Source organism: Dromiciops gliroides, chromosome 3, assembly GCF_019393635.1.
Source record: "Dromiciops gliroides isolate mDroGli1 chromosome 3, mDroGli1.pri, whole genome shotgun sequence".
Lineage (NCBI taxonomy): Eukaryota > Metazoa > Chordata > Mammalia > Microbiotheria > Microbiotheriidae > Dromiciops > Dromiciops gliroides.
This window is the reverse complement of record NC_057863.1, coordinates 218,879,453-218,897,623: the sequence shown is the minus strand read 5'-3', so window position 1 is coordinate 218,897,623 and position 18,171 is coordinate 218,879,453. Positions and strand designations below refer to the sequence as shown.

General features: G+C 38.5%; 1 protein-coding gene across 1 annotated transcript in view; it reads right to left on the bottom strand.

The window, feature by feature from the left end:
• ACE2 (angiotensin converting enzyme 2) overlaps nucleotides 1–18,171 on the bottom strand; it is a 74,004-nt gene that overhangs the window by 9,690 nt on the left and 46,143 nt on the right. The window contains exons 11-16 of the mRNA XM_043994672.1: nucleotides 12,925–13,069; nucleotides 8,699–8,797; nucleotides 7,602–7,724; nucleotides 6,978–7,150; nucleotides 6,201–6,259; nucleotides 887–987 (exon numbers count right to left, since the gene is read on the bottom strand). Of these exons, the coding sequence (XP_043850607.1) occupies nucleotides 887–987; nucleotides 6,201–6,259; nucleotides 6,978–7,150; nucleotides 7,602–7,724; nucleotides 8,699–8,797; nucleotides 12,925–13,069 (700 nt within the window). The remainder of the gene's footprint in view (nucleotides 1–886; nucleotides 988–6,200; nucleotides 6,260–6,977; nucleotides 7,151–7,601; nucleotides 7,725–8,698; nucleotides 8,798–12,924; nucleotides 13,070–18,171) is intronic.

The window sequence follows — 18,171 nt, the reverse complement described above, 5'->3', positions numbered from 1 at the left end:
AGGCAAAAGTATAGCAAAGAAGGGAATAAAGAATGGCTGGCCAAAATGGAAAGCCCAGGAGGAATTCACAAATAGGAGAAAACAGGAAATGATTGCAGTCATTCAATCTGCCAGACTGAAAAATATACTATTCCCTTTGTATGTTTTTCTCATCCTGGTTCCCGTGCAGGCTGTTACAACCCAGGTCAACATTTTCTAGACCAAAGCTTCTTAAACTGTGGGTCACTACCCCCATATGGGATCATGTAATTGAATGTGGGGATCATGAGAAATTTGGCAATAGTAAAAGGTTATGTATACCTATTTCATATACTTATATACTCAGGGTTGTGTAAAAATTTCTTGGGCAAAAAGGGGTCACAAGTGGAAAAAAGGTAAGAAGTTCACCTCTAGACCACCAATCCCCACTCAACTAGTCAAGGGACAGGAAGGATTCTCATTGTTCAGGTAACATGAAATAACCCAAGAAGAACAGTCATGCTGCACTTACAAGAGCTCCTGAGAAAGAGACGCAAAGTGCTAAGAAGGGGGACGATGCTATACCATGAAGGGAATGTCTAAATAGCCTATATGAAGCTGGTATGAAGAAACAGCGAGACAGAAAAGGAGGGCTTGTCATAGCCATGCAGAGGACCAAGTGCAACGAGAGAAAAATCTACTGCCATTAATAGCCTTCCATCCCAACAGCCTTCTCAGATGTCAAGCAATATCCAATTCACCCAAACTCTCTGACAACAAATACATTGAACAGGTTCCTTACAATTCACTGGAATGGGAACAGACCTGTGGGTTAAACAGGCCATCACCCTCTCCCCCAAAACCCTAACCCCAACCAAACTAAGAGAATGCTACGGAGCTGACCCAAGAACCCAATGCAGTCACTTACCTAAAAAGGACCGTCTGGTTTTTTTCTTGTAAAAAGTACTGTCTCATGGCAAAAGCAATTGAGGACTGGAACAAATACATTTCATTTTGATTCCAGTCATACTGTGGAGGGAGAAAAGGATAGAGTATAAACACCTTGAGGGCAAAGCACCTGGTACATACTCAGTGACTGATTACATAAGTAGGGTAATTTTACAGACAAAAATGGACAATCAGTAACTGCCTCTTCTGAATCTGAGGCTTCTCAAGTTCACTAATTATTTTGGCCTACAAGTATGGGAAAATAACTACCTATGTTCTTGTTCTGCAAGCTATATATTCCATAGAGAGCTTTTCCCAGTCAAATCCTAATTCTGGTATGTATTCTATAATTTTTTTTTTATTACAGTGTCTCAAAATAATTAGTGCATTAATGGCATAATTAATTAATAATTAATAATAATTAATTAATTAATTAATTAAGCATTAATAGTTTAAATAGCCTAAAACTGCTCCGAGACTTTTGGGACATGCTGTGTATTCCATTATTTTTCATTCTCTAGCCTTGTAGATCACTCTAACCTGATTGGCATGCTAGGTCTTTCCAATTTTGCTATTCTACCTATTCTTTATACAAAAAAAAAAATGAGTCCAACAACAAGAGTAGGGAGCAGCTAGGTGGCACAGTGCATAAAGCACCAGCCCTGGATTCAGGAGCACCTGAGTTCAAATCTGGCCTCAGACACTTGACACTAGCTGGGTGACCCTGGGCAAGTCACAACCCTTATTGTCCCGCAAAACCAAACAAACAATAGTAGATGCTTCACAAAGCCTTTATTTTATTTTATTTTTTTTTGGTGAGGCAATTGGAATTAAGTGACTTGCCCAGGGTCACACAGCTAGTAAGTGTTAAGTGTCTGAGGCTGGATTTGAACTCAGGTACTCCTGAATCCAGGGCCAGTGCTTTAACCACTGCACCATCTAGCTGCCCCAACAAAGCCATTTTAATGTCTACTTCAACTTAATCTCTTCAATAGATTTTAGTCTTGAACAAAAAAATGTGAAAAATGAGTAATTATGGATCTTTCTAAACACAGAAGTGATTTTTTTTAAAAAAGGGGGTTTCATTTTCACCACAGGCTTAGCATTATTGTAGATGGGATAGGCAGCTAGAAGCAGTCAGTAACCGTATCTTCCAGATACTTACAACTCTTAGGAAGGATCATAGGTTAGTACCAGAAAGGACTCTGAGACCACCGAGTCCCAAGCCTCTCATTTTACAGAGGAGGAAACCGAGTTGGTAAATGATACAGTCAGGATTCAAACTCAGTTCCTCCACCTCCAAACCCTTTGTACCAGGCTGCCTCCTGTTCGAAGTTTAACGTTTCTCAGGTTTGATATTATGACCCTCGTCAAAATATACAACTGGCGGGGGGCGGCTAGGTGGTGCAGTGGATAGAGCACTGGCCCTGGATTCAGGAGTATCTGAGTTCAAATCCAGCCCCAGACACTTAACACTTACTAGCTGTGTGACCCTGGGCAAGTCACTTAACCTCCATTGCCCCACAAAAAAAAAAAATATACAACTGGCCCCATCCACAATTCTTTGCACTGCTTTCAAATATCTAATTCCTACAATGAATGAGTGTGTCTGTAGCATAGAGAATGAATGATAAATGCTTACTGGGTGAAGAATTTTCGCTACAGTAATAACCAGCATTTATGTGGTACCTACTATGTGCCAGACATCGTACTGTGTTTTTACAAATATGATCTCCTCTGATCCTCACAACGACCCTGGAAGGTAGGTGTTGCTACTACCCCCATTTTACAGTTGAGGAAAACTGAGTCAAACAGAGGTCAAGTGACTTGGCAAAGGATATATAACTAGCAAGTATCTGAGGTCAGATTTTAACTCAGGAAGATGAGTCTTCCTGATGCCAGGCCCGGCTCTCTAGCCACTGCACCACCTAGTTGCCTCTGTAAGAATATGCTTCAATGGAAAATACAGGGATATCAGAGGAAGGAAAAATTGTGACTCCAGATGGGGAAAAAAATTCTTTTCACAGCCCAACTCTTTTTTTAAAAAAATAATTAAATTAAAATGTTTATTACTGGGGCAGCTTGGTGGCACAGTGGATAGAGCACCAGCCCTGGAGTCAGGAGCACCTGGGTTCAAATCCGGCCTCAGACACTTAACACTTACTAGCTGTGTGACCCTGGGCAAGTCACTTAACCCCAATTGCCTCACTAAAAAAAAAAAAAGAAGAAGAAAAAAAAATATTACTTTAAATTAAAATATTTAAGTTTTGAGTTCCAAATTCTATCCCTCCTTCCCTCTCTCCCCTAGTCCCTCCCTCCCTGAGGCAGCAACCAATCAGATATATAGGTTATAAATGTACGATTATGTAAAACATTTCCATATTAGTCCTTTTGCATAAGAAAACTCAAATAAAAGAAAAGAATGAAAGCGACAAAGGGAAAAATAGCATGCTTCAGTCTGTGTTCAATCAATATAAGTTCTTTCTTTGGAGGTGGATGGAATGCTTCATCATTAGTCCTTTGGGATTGTCTTGCACAGTCCAACTCTTAAGATAGTCATATTTTTGAATTATTAGCATAGACAAACCTATGTAGCTATCAGTCTTTCTATGAAGTCTTTGCTCAGTTTGGCAAGAAGCAATATGTGTCCAGTTCTGTTGATCTCATTTATCTAAGGTTGGGGCTACACTAGAGACTATTCAGGGTCCCTACAATACTCCCTAGTGTAGCTCAAAGCAGATTAAAAAGTAATGGGGGGGAGGGGGGGAGAGATAGGTGGCACAGTGGATAAAGCACTGGCTCTGGATTCAGGAAGACCTGAGTTCAAATCCGACCTCAGACACTTGATACTTACTTGCTGTATGACCCTGGGCAAGTCACTTAACCCTCACTGACCACAAAAAAAAAAAAACACTAAACAAAACAAAACACACACACACACACAATGTAATTGGGAAAACTTTAACAAAGGAAATAAATTAATAAAAAAAATATATAAATATATGTGGTGTTTTAAATCAATATACAGACCAATGGGTTCTTTATATATATATATATATATTTTTTTTTTGGGGGGGGGAGCCTGTTTTCATTTGAGTTTGACACCACTCATTTACACATTGTTGTTGTTTGTCCTTTTTTCTCAAAGAGCACCAATGACATCAGGAGTATGATGTCTTGACTTACAAGTGAATTGTATTTAAGTGAGGAAAGGCTGTGCAGAGTCAGCCTCACTGTCTTTTCTGGGGTCACTGGAGCCCAGTGGCAAGACAAGTCAAGATGACTGGTGATGGCCTCACTAGTCTAAACAATACTCAAACCAAAAGATGGAAAGATACATATTTAGTCAATTATTTGTCTATACAAAGTCAAATGTAGTTTGCCTGATTTTAAAAGACTCAGTTAATTGCACTGATTTGTTGACCTGGATATATGGGAAGAATCACATAGGTTGATTTGTTTTTACTAATACCTCAAGAAAGGTGCCAAGAAGATCACAAGGTTTATTAGGGTCCCTTCACCTAGTCCTAACCCCCTTTATTTTACAGATGAGAAATTGATTTCTATAGAGGTGAAGTGACTTGCTGAAGGTCACACAGAGAGTAAGTTACAAAGCTCTTTACTACCTATTCCAACTCAGGTCCTCTGACTCCAAATCCCATACTCTTGAGCCAGCTTGCAGAGGCTACGCCAGTCCTAGACCCCTCTTTTGATCAGTCCCCCAAAAGACCTATTTTAACCATTCTTTTTTTTTTTTTTTTAGGATTTTTGTTGTTCTTTTGGTGGAGCAATGAGGGTTAAGTGACTTGCCCAGGGTCACACAGCCAGTAAGTGTCAAGTGTCTGAGGCCAGATTTGAACTTAGGTCCTCCTGAATCCAGGGCCAGTGCTTTATCCACTGTGCCACCTAGCTGCCCCTATTTTAATCATTCTTTATTGGATTCTTAGAGCTAGAGCCCAATTTTTACCATGTACCTGTATTTGTATTTTTATTTCAAGGTGATCCCAGGGCAGTGAGGTGGTGCAATCTATATAGTGCCCAGCCTGGCATCAGGAAGACTCATCTTTGTAAGTTCAAATGTGGGCTTAGATACCTGCTAGCTGTGTGACCCTGGACAAGTCACTGGACCCTGTTTGCCTCAGTTTTCTCATCTGTAAAATGAGCTGGAGGAAGGAAATGGAAAACTACTCCAGTATCTTTGCCAAGAAAACCTCAAATGGGGTCACAAAGAGTCAGACATGACTGAAACGATTGAACAAGAAGTTGATCCTTATAAAATGTGCCATAACAAATGTCAATCCTAATGCTAGAAAGATTCCAAACTGAAACTAATCTGATACATTTCTTGCTTCTCTACCTGGAAGAATTATCTCAAATATGTATGTCATTGTAAAGGAAGCTGGCTGACTAAGGAAAGATCCATTCTCTCTTCTAGTAAAATGTTTCAAGCAGCACACAAGCCATTTGAAGGGTAGGTCAACAGCATCTTTCTCTGATATGAATAATAGCATCTTCAAGCTCTTATATACATGATTTTCATAATTTAGCACAGAAATCTCATTAATTACCACAACAACTTCAAGAGATTGTAGCAAATAATAATAACAACAATAATTAAAATAACAACTCATAGATGCTAATGTCATACCACTAAACATTTTAGAAAGCTCTTTGCATATATAACATTTAATTTTAACAACTTTGTGAGAGAGTCAGGGAGAATATTATTTCCCTCCCCCTATTTAGAAGATATGGAAACAGGCTCAGAATGCTTACTTGGTGTGTCCAACAAGTTATGGCAGATCTGAGACTTGAAACCATGTCGACTGACTCTAAGTCCAGGGTCCTTTCCAGTTGTTTAATTGTTTTTAGTCATGTCTGACTCTTTGTGACCCTATTGAGGTTTTCATAGCAAAAATATTGGAATGGTTTGCCATTACTTCTCTAGCTCATTTTACAGATGAGGAAACTGAGGCAAACAGGATTGAGCAACTTACCCAAGGTCACATAGCCAGTAAGTGTGTGAAGCTGGATTGGAACTCAGGAGGATGAGTTTTCCCCTTTCCATACCCAGCATGCTATCCACTGTGCCACCTACCTGCCTTTCCAGTACTCATACCCAAAAAGGCATCATCAGAGAAAATGAGATCCCCAAAGAAAAAAGTCAACAGGGTAAAGTTATTAGGAGAGCAATATGGTTTCTACTCTTCTAGCTATACTGTTGCTTTCTTATCACATTGTCTTTTTTGAACACATAACAGGAAAAATAATGGAAGAGCTATCCAAGTACTTACTGCATTATCTCCGAGTGCTGATTTCAGACTTATCCTCACTTTGATGCTGTATGTATTATCTGATTTAAAAGAAATGGCAAGATTGAAAAGTATGAACACTACCAGGTCTGGTTGTACTTTGATTTTTCTTCACTGCTAGGATTTGAAATGGAGAAGGAGGAAAAGACGAAGGCAAGGAAACAGTTATCAGGTTTCTCTTTTGGCAACTTTAATTTTCCCTCTCCTACTTCTAAGACTGTCCACTTTCCAGAACAGCCTTCCCGTGTTTTCTTCCACTTTCTGTTCTCCTCTTTTCTTTTTCTTTCCATTTTCCCTTCTTTTCTTTTCTCTATCCCTCTTTCCTGAGTATACAAAATGAAAGATGAGTGGAGGCAGTGGTTAAGATGAGGAGAACAATTACGTCTTCCTTCCTCTTCCCTCCCTCAGTTTCATACTCTGGACCTTACAATATATTTAGTGCAATATCGATGATTAGATCAGTCAAAGAATCACAGGATATTGGAAGTGGAAAAAAACTTCAGAGATCATATAATGTGAAATCCCATCATTTCACAGATAAAGAATCAATCAGCAAATGTTTAATGGGCACTTACTGTGTACACGGCATAAAAGAGAGGATGCACACCATCAGAGACAATGCAATATACAGCCATTCATTCCCCAAATATTTATTTAGCACTTACTCTGTGGAAGGTATCGTACTATGTACTGGAATACTGAGAGGAGACAGTAGAAGAGAGAAGAGCTTAAGTGCTGAAATGATTATCTGGTACTTACAAGGACTCCAGGCAGTATTCCAACCCACGTATGCATTTTTGTTTTGTTCTTTCAACCATGTTGATAAGGGCTCAAAGTATGTAAGCAATGGTGTGGCATCCATCTTCTTATTTCCTACAACATTTTCTAATGCTACCGTCCACGGTTCTGATTTCCCCAGCTTCAACATATCACTACATGAAAAGAAAGGTGTTCAGAGTCATCTGGGAGATTCTGGATCGATAGCCAAATGAACAATCCAGATTAAGTTTCCTTCTTACTGCCTCATGTAACTGTGCTACTGACAGTTAAATAAACAGGATCCTTTGATTTGGTGGAGGGTGGGGTCTCCTATTCACATCTACTCATGTCTCTCTGTCTTCCTTCTCTGCACTAGTTAATGGTAGCCATGTAGCTGTGATAGACAGAGAATGTCTTCTTCCAGAGAGATCCAGCCATCCAATATTGTTCACTCCTACCTCATTCAAAACTGAACATCCATAACACAAAGTAATTAGAGAAAGAACCCTGAGATAAGGATCTTTTTCCTTTCCTTTTTCAGAAAGGTAATAAAATGAAAATCTGGACATCAAAGTGAGCCATACTAGAGGACAGCAGAATGGGAAAAAGGGAATGCCTTCTTACTACAACTTCGTCCCAGCTGCAGTGGAATTGGTGATGTCGCACTTATGAAGAGCAGCTGAGGGCTGAGCAATCCTACAAAGCGCTTCATGGAACTGGAACTGGTAAATAGTCCTTGTATAATATCTATTTTAAAAAAAAACCAACAATCTGGATGTTAATTTCTTGAGGATGATCATAACTGCACATGTAAGCTTAAATTGCACCTTATATCCCTCCTCCCCACACTACCTACTCTGAAATCCAGTCTTCTTGCTGTTACTCATACAACATACTCCACCTCCTGACTCTGGGAATTTTCACTGACTGCCTGGGATGCTCTCCCTCCGGACCTCTGCTCTTGGCCTTCCTTCAAGGCCCAACTAAAATCCCACCTTCTGTCCCCCGTAATTCTAGTGCCTTCCCTCTGTTCCCCCATTTTTCCTATACAGGCTTGTCAGTACCTAGCTGATTGCATGTTGTCTCTCCCAATAGACTGTAAGTTCTTTGAGAGCAGGAGCTCCCTTTTGACTTTCTTTGTATCCCCAGCACTTAACACAGTGTGTCATACAGTAGGCACTTAATAAATGCTTATTGACTGGCTGATTGACTGAAAGTCTGAAAAGCCCTAGCAAAGGGTGCCCTTTCCAAACCTCAGCTCCTAGAAAATCCTCATTGTGTTTCCTACTGTTATGAACACTCATCCCCAGAAGCATTGAAAGACCTGCTTGGTAACAATCCATCCACGACTTTGGGCCAGTCTCTACAATATCTGACTTCATCAGGAGCTAAGGATTATGACTCATGATTTACTCTCAAGAAGTTGTATGGTCCTGGACAAATCACTTCCCTCTAAGGATCACTTTTCTCCTCTCCAAAATGAGGGGGGCTAAACTAGTTTAGGGGCTCTTAACCTGGAATCCAGTGAACCTGGATGGGAAAAAAATTACATTTTTATTTCAATTTCTTTGTAATGCTATGTATTCTATTGTATACATTTAAAAACCGTCTGAGAAGGGGTCCATCAGTTTCACCTGGACAGCCAAAGGGGGGGTCTACCACACTATAGTCAGTTGTCTACAGAAGTATCACAGACTAAACAATGAGGACAAAGACATTACCTGATGAAGGAATAATCATTAGCAACATGAAACAGAGTAGCAGGGTCACAGTAGGTTTCATCATGGGGCAGGGGCTCCACCACACCAACTATCTCACGCCTTGGGAGAAAAAAAAAAAGAAGAGAATTTTGTAGTGGGAGTAGTTCTTCCCTCAGAAGGCCAAATTAATAGCTATTTTGGACAATGACTATTGCCACATCAACTGATGATGCTGATGTTGGCATACGACAGAGCTTGGCAAACTATAGCCTATGGCTTAAATCCCTTTTTTTACTTCCTGTAAACTAAGAATGTTTTTTACAGTTTTAAATCCAATAAAACTTTATTTTAAAATATAAAAAAAAACATTATCATCTCTTAGGTCATATAACAAACAAGAGGCAGGCTGGATTTGGCTTATTGACCATAAGGGATCAAAGTTTATTGACCATAAGGGATCAAAAAGAGGCAGCAGGACATAGGGGGTAGGAAGCTGGCCTCAAGTGAGGAGAACCTAAGTTCAAGACCTCCTTTTGACACATACTGTCTGTGTCATCTGGGCAAGTCACTTCTCAAAGTCTCAACAATTCTCTCAGATTATAATTTGCCATAGAATTCACAGACATGCATAATATATTTCATTAGACTATGCACTGAGGGGAGGGTGTTCTTTTTATTTGTCTAACTAAACTTTAAAACTTTAAAAAAAAAATTTAACAACTAAAATTTCCTTTAAAAATCCAAACTTTAAAAATGAGACTTAAAACAAGGTTTTGCTTTAGTACCTGGTACTTTGTACATGTACAAAGATTCAATTAATTTTCATGATATTTATCTTTAACCAGATAATGAGCTAATTAACCAAATTGTCTAAAACAGATTAAAGTTCCCTACCTTCATATCCTAGAAGATGAGACACTCACTAGGTGTTCTCGATTTAAATTCCTTGGTCATATCATTTAATTAATTGATAAAGCCAATGGACCAAATCATGAGTAAGTCAAGACACTGTTGGGATATGATCCTGCTTGGCTGGCATTATTTTTACATATGCATTTTGAAAAGACTTTCACATGAACAGTTTGTTACTTTTAAGATTGCAAATGGACTTGTAAAACTCCCAGAAAATAGAAGCCAGAATCCAATCAAGCCAATCCCTGGTGGTTCTCATAGTGTTACCTTTAAGAACACATTCATCATGATCCTGAAGCAAACTTAAGCTTCTGACTTGTCCAATGACACTGAACTTTCATATCATTCCTGCTAATATCTAAGCTCAGTAGTTTTCTCACTGCAACCACAATTTTGCATATTTCTTGTTCAGAATGTGAGTCACTGTCAAGAGTCATTGAGTTTGCTGTTGTTCAGTTGGTTCAGAGGAAACTGAGGCAAACAAAGCTAAGTGATTTGCCCAGGGTCATACAGCTAGTAAGTATCTGAGACCATATTCAAACTCAAATCTTCCTGATTAAGGTTTTTTGGTTGTTGTTTTTTTGTGGGGCAATGAGGGTTAAGTGACTTGCCCAGGGTCACACAGCTAGTAAGTATCTGAGACCATATTCAAACTCAAATCTTCCTGATTAAGGTTTTTTGGTTGTTGTTTTTTTTGTGGGGCAATGAGGGTTAAGTGACTTGCCCAGGGTCACACAGCTAGTAAGTGTCAAGTGTCTGAGGCCAGATTTGAACTCAGGTCCTCCTGAATCCAAGACCGGTGCTTTATTCACTGTGCCACCTAGCTGCCCCATGATTAAGTTTTAATGAAGCAAAACCTATTGATGTGCTGTTGAATGTAGTCAAGGAGCCTTATTTATCTAAATAAGAAGAATGAAAATAGCCCAATACTTTATCCACTGCACTACTCAAAAAAATAGTAGTTGTTGGTACAAGTCTATTATCCCAGCAACCTAAGGAGGCTGAGACTAGTAGATCTCTTGAGTTGAAGAGTTCTGAGCTCAGTGGGCCTATGCCAATTCAGCGTCCCATAAGTCTGGCATCCATAAGGTGAGCTTCCAAGATGTCTAAGGAATGGTAAACCGGCCCAGGTTGGAAAAAGAGTCAGCTAAATCTTCCATGCCAACCAGGAGTGGGATCAGGCCTATCAGTAGCCTCTGAGAGAGATAAGGAAACCCAGTCTTTAAAAAAATAGATTAAAAGGGTAGGATAGGAAGGTTTGAGAAACATCAGCATAGAGATAGTAATTAAATCCATGGCAGCTGATGGCATCACCAAGTGAAATAAATAGTACAGAGGGAGAAGAGGGCCCAAGATAGAACCCCAAAAGACACCTATACTTAGAGGGTCTGATCTGGGTCAGGATCAAGCAAAGGAGACTGAGAAAGAGTAGTCAGATAGGTAAGAGGAAAACCAAGAGAGAGGCATGTACTGAAAACCTAGTGAGAAGAGGGTACCAAGGAGGAGAGAGTGATCAACAATGTCAAAGGCTGGAGAGAGGTCAAGGAGAATGATGATTGAGAAAAGGCATAATTGGTAACAAGTCCATTTAAGAATGGCAAGGATGATATTTAATGATCTAGAGATAGACTGAGCATCAACTGTTTATAGTATCTGAACAAGCAAAATAATCAACTGGACTATGTTTTTCGTTGTCAAAATACGGCCCCAAAGTGGATATCTGATCGCAGTATTTACAGAAATGTCATCATCGATGATTGGGACCTTTTTCTAATTAATCAAGAAACAATTATTTGTTGCACAACATTGAGCAAGACCAAAATTAAATCATTTTAGTGGTGATTACTCAGCATTTTAAGGAGATTGTATACACCTTATCATTATAGAATCATATTTGAGTAAGATGAACAAGATTTAGAAATGAGCCCTTCTCAGAATTGTTAGCTTTTTCACTGTGATCTCTGACTAGATTCTCACCTTAAGCCAAATGGAGCAAAGTCATTAGACTTTGGTTATACTATCATTCTTCTTATTTAGATAAATAAGGCTCCTTGACTATATTCAACAGCCTATGGGGCAGTTAGGTGGCGCAGTGGATAAAGCACCAGCCCTGGATTCAGTAAGACGTGAGTTCAAATCTGGCCTCAGACACTTGACACTTTCTAGCTGTGTGACCCTGGGCAAGTCATTTAATCCTCATTGCCCCACCCAAAATAATAATAATAATAATAATAATAATAGTAACAGCCTATCAATAGGTTTTGCTTCATTAAAACTTAAGCATTAAAATTAACTCAACAGTTTTAGTGGCTTTTTAATAACATTTATTATTCCTCTGCTAGTTTCAGAATCCCTTATCAATACTAGATCAGTGTGATTTTTATTTGGTATGTCATCAGAGGAAAAAAATAGTAGTAAAAATAAAATATTTCATTCTATATCAAAATCACATATATTTTGTTTTTGTTTTGTTTTTTGCGGGGCAATGGGGGTTAAGTGACTTGCCCAGGGTCACACAGCTAGTAAGTGTTAAGTGTCTGAGGCCGGATTTGAACTCAGGTCCTCCTGAATCCAGGGCCGGTGCTCTATCCACTGCACCACCAAACTGCCCCTCTCCCCTCCTCTTGTCAAATTCCTCTATGGGCCAGCTCAAGCCAAATCTCTTCTATGAGGCTTTTTTGGGCTTACATAGTCTACAATGATGTCTGTTTGTCTGTGTTTCTCTTTCTCCTAAATTCCTGTATCATATATTATCTACATCACTCCTGGGCACTACCTTATGTTATTATTATTATCTTGTTATATGTGTATGTCTTACTTTAAGAATGAGATAACAAGGGCTAGCTAGGTGACATAGTGGATAGAGCACCGGCCCTGAATTCAGAAGGACATGAGTTCAAATCCAGCCTCAGACACTTAACACTTACTAGCTGTGTGACCTTGGGCAAGTCACTTAACCCCAATTGCCTCACTAAAAAAAAAAAAAGAGAGAAATAACAGATGGCCAGTAAAAATGGCATATTGATGCCAAAGAGATATGAAAACAACACAACAAACGATTCTCACAAAGTTGGATGGAGACTCTATGCTGGATTTACAGGGAAACATGAACAAGAATGAATGATACTAAACGAGAAGGTCAACTATGCTTTGAGTTCTATCCATGGAGTTAGTACCCATGGATTCACTAAAGAACCAAAAATGTCTACCTCTGCAATTCACAAAAATGTGAACTTTTTGGAAGACATGTGTCTTTTTCTTCTGTTTCCCTAGATGAGTGCCTAGCACAATGTCTGGATCCAAAGCAAATGCTCAATAAACACTTGTTAACTTACTTCATCTCCCACCACTTTTTTATCCATTCCTCTTTGGGAATTTCACCCTTGAAGACCATCCATCTCCACTTCTCTAGCATGTAAGTAAAGGGCATTGTTCCAACAATGGTGAGGGCTTGCTTGAACAGGAAATTTATTTCTGTATCTGAAAGTTAAAATGGCAAAAGATTAGATATTTAGATGAGGGTGTGGGGGCAGCTAGGTGGCGCAGTGGATAAAGCACTGGCCCTGGATTCAAGAGGACCTGAGTTCAAATCCAGCCTCAGACATTTAACACTTACTAGCTGTGTGACCCTGGGCAAGTCACTCAACCCTCATTGCCTTGCAAAAAAAATAAAAGATGAGGGTGCCAACTGATGTCTTGAATGAAAAAGCATGCCTCTTCTTTCACAAATACCAATTATTCCTCAACACATACTTTTGTTTCTATTGGGAGACAATAGGTCATATGCAAAATAATACAATCAATTCTTCATTATCTCTGATGTGGGACTTAGGCCCAGTTTTGTTATGGAATTAATTTTATTTTTTATTAGTTTCTACCTTCTCTCTTACCCCATTTTTCAGCAGAGCTAGTGAATGCTTTCACATTGTGATGCTCAAGAAGACTTTGGAGTGTCCCTTGGACAACAAGGAGGTCAAGTCAGTCAATACTTAAAGAAATGAATTCAGGCTATTCGTTGGAAGGTCAAATACTGAAGCTGAAATTCAAATACTTTGACCACATAATGAGCAGATGGGACTCATTGGAAAAGACCTCAACGTTGGGAAAGATTGAAGGCAAAGGGAAAAGGGGACAGCGGAGGATGAGATGGATGGTGTCACAGAAACAATGAACATGAACTTGGAACCACTGTGTGTCAGGCACTGTGGTAAACATGCTCCAAATATTATCTCATTTGATCCTCATAACACCCCCTGTGAGGTAGCTGCTATTAAGTAACTTGCTGAGAGGCATAGAACTTGTAAGTGTTTAAGCTGGATTTGAATTCAGGTCTTTTTGACTCCAGGTATGGCTCTCTATCCACTGCACCAGATAGATCCTTCTTGTAATAAAATAGTTTAAAAAAAAAATCATAGTCATAGCATTGCCTCATAGGGCTCTTAGAAATCATTTGAATTTTCTTTTTATGTATGAGGAAACACAAGGCCCAGGGAAGAAATAAGAGAGAAGAGAGCAAAAGGCAAGATCTTAGCCTATCTAGATAATTCTGAATGATCAAAGACTGATCTTCATATCTCCTATGCTTCTTTCAGCTAATAGATACAAAGAGCTTTCATCTTTAAATACCTCTGCAAATATAATCCCTATTATCCCTATATTGTCATATGGCTTGCCTAACTCCATGCGACATAGAGCCTCTTCCCTCCCAGGAGAACAATGTGGAGTTTCTGGCTCCCCAATGAATGATTTAGTTACTAGACAATGCTCTCTCCCTATTTTAGTGAACTGTATCATAATCCATAATGTCCTTATCTGCAAGAATGGAAAATTTTAAATATAGTAGAAAAGGGGTAATGTCACATAGGGGAAAATAATCACCTAGAACTAAAGAAAGTCTTTGCTTGAATACTGGATTTTCCTCTCTCCTTTACTAACAGTACACAGTTATAGGGTTTGTACCTGGAAGCAGATTTTGATGCCATCCCAGTCCAACCCCTTTATTTACATTTGAGGAAACTTTCACCATAGAGGTCCATTGTATTGTCTAAAGTCAATCGTTATTATTTGTTCTTCATTCTCGAAGAGGACCATGACATCAGAACAATGTAATGACTTCAACTGAGTAAAGTCAATCAGTAAATCAAAGAAGCAAATTCCCTCTTACTCCAAATCTGATACTTTTTTCATTATTTTATAATGTATGAACAGCACTTGCATACCTTAAAGAGCCAGAAAATGTTAGCTATTATTATTAATAGTAATTATTATTACTACATTATGTGTATTACTACATTATTCTGTTTATTACTAAATCATACATTCTCTTGCTAAACTTTATTTTCCAAATGATCTGAAAAAATAATTATAACAGTATCTCACAGAGCTTCTATGAGGGTCAAATGAGACCATATATGTGAAAATACTTTGTAAGCAAAGAAGCACTATTTAAATGTCAACTAGGATTAAAACAAATTGTTGCATCTGGGGTTGAATCAGATCCTGGAATAACATCAATGAAATGGTAGTAAAAGTAGTTTAAGAGTATGACTACTCTCACTTCCCTTTCTCCACTGACATACTTCATAGAAGAATGTGAAGATGTCACTGCCAGCCCACCACCAAGAGGATATGCGCTCACAATGTTATTGTTCGGTTTGTTTGGTATTTTTTTTTGGGGGGGGTGGAGAAGAGTGAGTTTGTTTTTGTTTTTTTGGTTTTGTTTTTTTGTTTTTGTTTTTGCAGTCACCATGATAGAGTTATCCTGATTAAGCTATTTCTCCATCCCCAGGTGCCCCTTGTGAACTTTCCAAATATTAAGCACTTTTAAAATATTATCTCATTTGATCATCATAACAACCTTGGGAGATAGGTACTATTATTATTATCCCCATTTTAACATTGAGGAGACTAAGACAAAAAGAGACTAAGTGGGACAACTGGCCCAGGTTACAAATGTATTATATGACCCTAGGTGGCATCAAAGGAAAATAATCCATTCCCTACCCCCCAGTGCATGATGCTCACTTCCTTAGTACAACACTCAACAACAGAACTAGAGTTTGTTCCTTTAATAGTTAAAGCCTGGGAGAAAGAGAGGGAAAGAGTTTAGGTAGGGGAAAAGTTTTAGGACGGAAAAGAAGGCTATATCTGTCTGATACAGAGTGGTTTTAATAGCTGTCTTATTCAGTGAAGTACCTTTAAGCTGAATTAGAAGAAGTTGTGATAACTTGATTCAGGAATAAGAGTTTTCTATGTGTTTGGCATATTTCATTAAGAGTGATGAAAGTAGGGCAGCTAGGTGGCTCAGTGGATAAAGCACTTAACTCTCATTGCCCGACCCCCCAAAGAGCAATGAAAGCTTCTTAAATAATAGTAATAACTCCTTAAGAAACCTTTCCTTGTATGTTTTATTGGGGAAAAACAAAACAAAACTAGAATTTCTCCCTGATAACTTTATGTGGCATTTTATCTTGTGATCTTCTAATGTACTTATCATGTATCATAGTTACTTGTATATGTAAATTTTCCCATGATCAATTCATCAATAACTTTAAAAAAAAATTGGGGGGGGGGTGTGAGGCAATTGGGGTTAAGTGACTTGCCCAGGGTCACACAGCTAGTAAGTGCCAAATGTCTGAGGCCAGATTTGAACTCAGGTACTCCTGACTCCAGGACCAGTGCTCTATCCACTGTGCCACCTAGCTGCCCCCATCAGTAACTTTTATTAAGCTTCTATTATGTTCTAGGCCCTAATTAGTCTCTAATATTTTTAAGGAAGTAGTCTGAGTCCTATTTATAATTTTTTTTTATCTCCCCCAGCACTTCTAGTATATTATTTTGCACAAAGCAGCTAGATAGGTAGAGAGAGAGAGAGAGAGAGAGAGAGAGAGAGAGAGAGAGAGAGAGAGAGAGAGAGAGAACATTTATTAAATGGTTACCAGGTGACAGGCCCTGTGCTAAGTGGTCGGTACAAAAATACGAGCAAATAATGTAGTTGCTGCCCTCAAGGAGCTTACAGTCTAATGGGAGGGGGGGACTAGAAAAGAGACAAATGAAGTATATATATATATATATATATAATATATTAATAAATGTTTGTTAAACTGAATTAAGCTTAAAAAGTCTGGCTTCTTGTCCTGATTCTGACATTAAATTATTATGTATTCTGGGGGCAGCTAGGTGGTGCAGTGGATAGAGCACTGGCCCTGGAGTCAGGAGTACCTGAGTTCAAATCTGGCCTCAGACATTTGGCACTTACTAGCTGTGTGACCCTGGGCAAGTCACTTAACCCTCATTTCCCTGCCCCCACCCCAAAATTATTATGTATTCTATAAGACAAATTCACTTAATCATTTGTAAAATGAATGGATCTGGACTTGATGGGCTTTAACTTTCCTTCTAGCTCTAATTTTTTTAGGAAGATACAGAACCATATTATATATAAATTTACAATAAATAATTATATATTTATTATAAACATGTATTTATATTTATACATAATATGTAAGTATATATGTGTGTGTGTGTATATATATATATATATATATATATATATTTATTTATTTGTTTATTCATTTATTTATTTATAACATATATTTAAGTGCCCCAATAGTTTGTGCTGTCTGACAAGGTTTGCAGCTTTAAGATAGAAGGCAAAAAGGAAAAGAAGGAATATCTTTTCCTCCCTCCTCTAGATCCTACCTTTGTAATGTAGTCATGGCCACACTTCCCAAATCACACCTTTCCCTGCACAATTCATAAACCTACTCCCTTATCACTTCCCTCATTCTATTGAGCAAGTCTGAGGAGAAAACTATGTAAAAGACCATTTAATTGACAAGCACTTTTCTCCTCACTAGGTTGCCCAAGCTTTCGGTTCATGGTTTCAGCTTAGGAGAAAATAAAATGGAGCACTCATATCCAAAGAACTTAGTCTTTTCCACTATTAGAAGTTATTAATAAAGAGTTATTAATAAAAAATCAAAACTGAAATCAGACTGAAGCATATTATTTTTTCACTCTCATTCTTTTTTTTGGTCTTCTTGTACAAAATGATTAATATGGAAATGTTTTACATGATTGCACATGTATAACCTATATAAGATTGCTAAGTGTCTCAAGGAGGTGGGGAGGGGAGAAAGGGCGGGAGGAACAGAATTTGGAACTCAAAACTTAAAAAGAAAAACAAATGTTAAAAATTGTTTTAACATGTAATTGGGGAAAAATAAGGTGTTTTTTTTTGTTGTTGTTGTTTTGTGGGGCAATGAGGGTTAAGTGACTTGCTCAGGGTCACACAGCTAATAAGTGTCAAGTGTCTTAGGCAAGATTTGAACTCAGGTACTCCTGAATCCAGGGCCGGTGCTTTATCCACTGCACCACCTAGCTGCCCTAAGGTATTTTTTTAAAAAATCAAAACCCACAAGGATCTTATGGCTCACGCTACTAGCTGAGAAGCCTTTCCTTATTGCCCCAATCATCTGTCACAGAACTTTCTCTTCCTGCCTGCAGTTCAGTATTCTCAAAAGTTGGTTACATTAGCTTAAAAATAATCTGATCTGGGCTCTGCCACTAATTAAATGTAT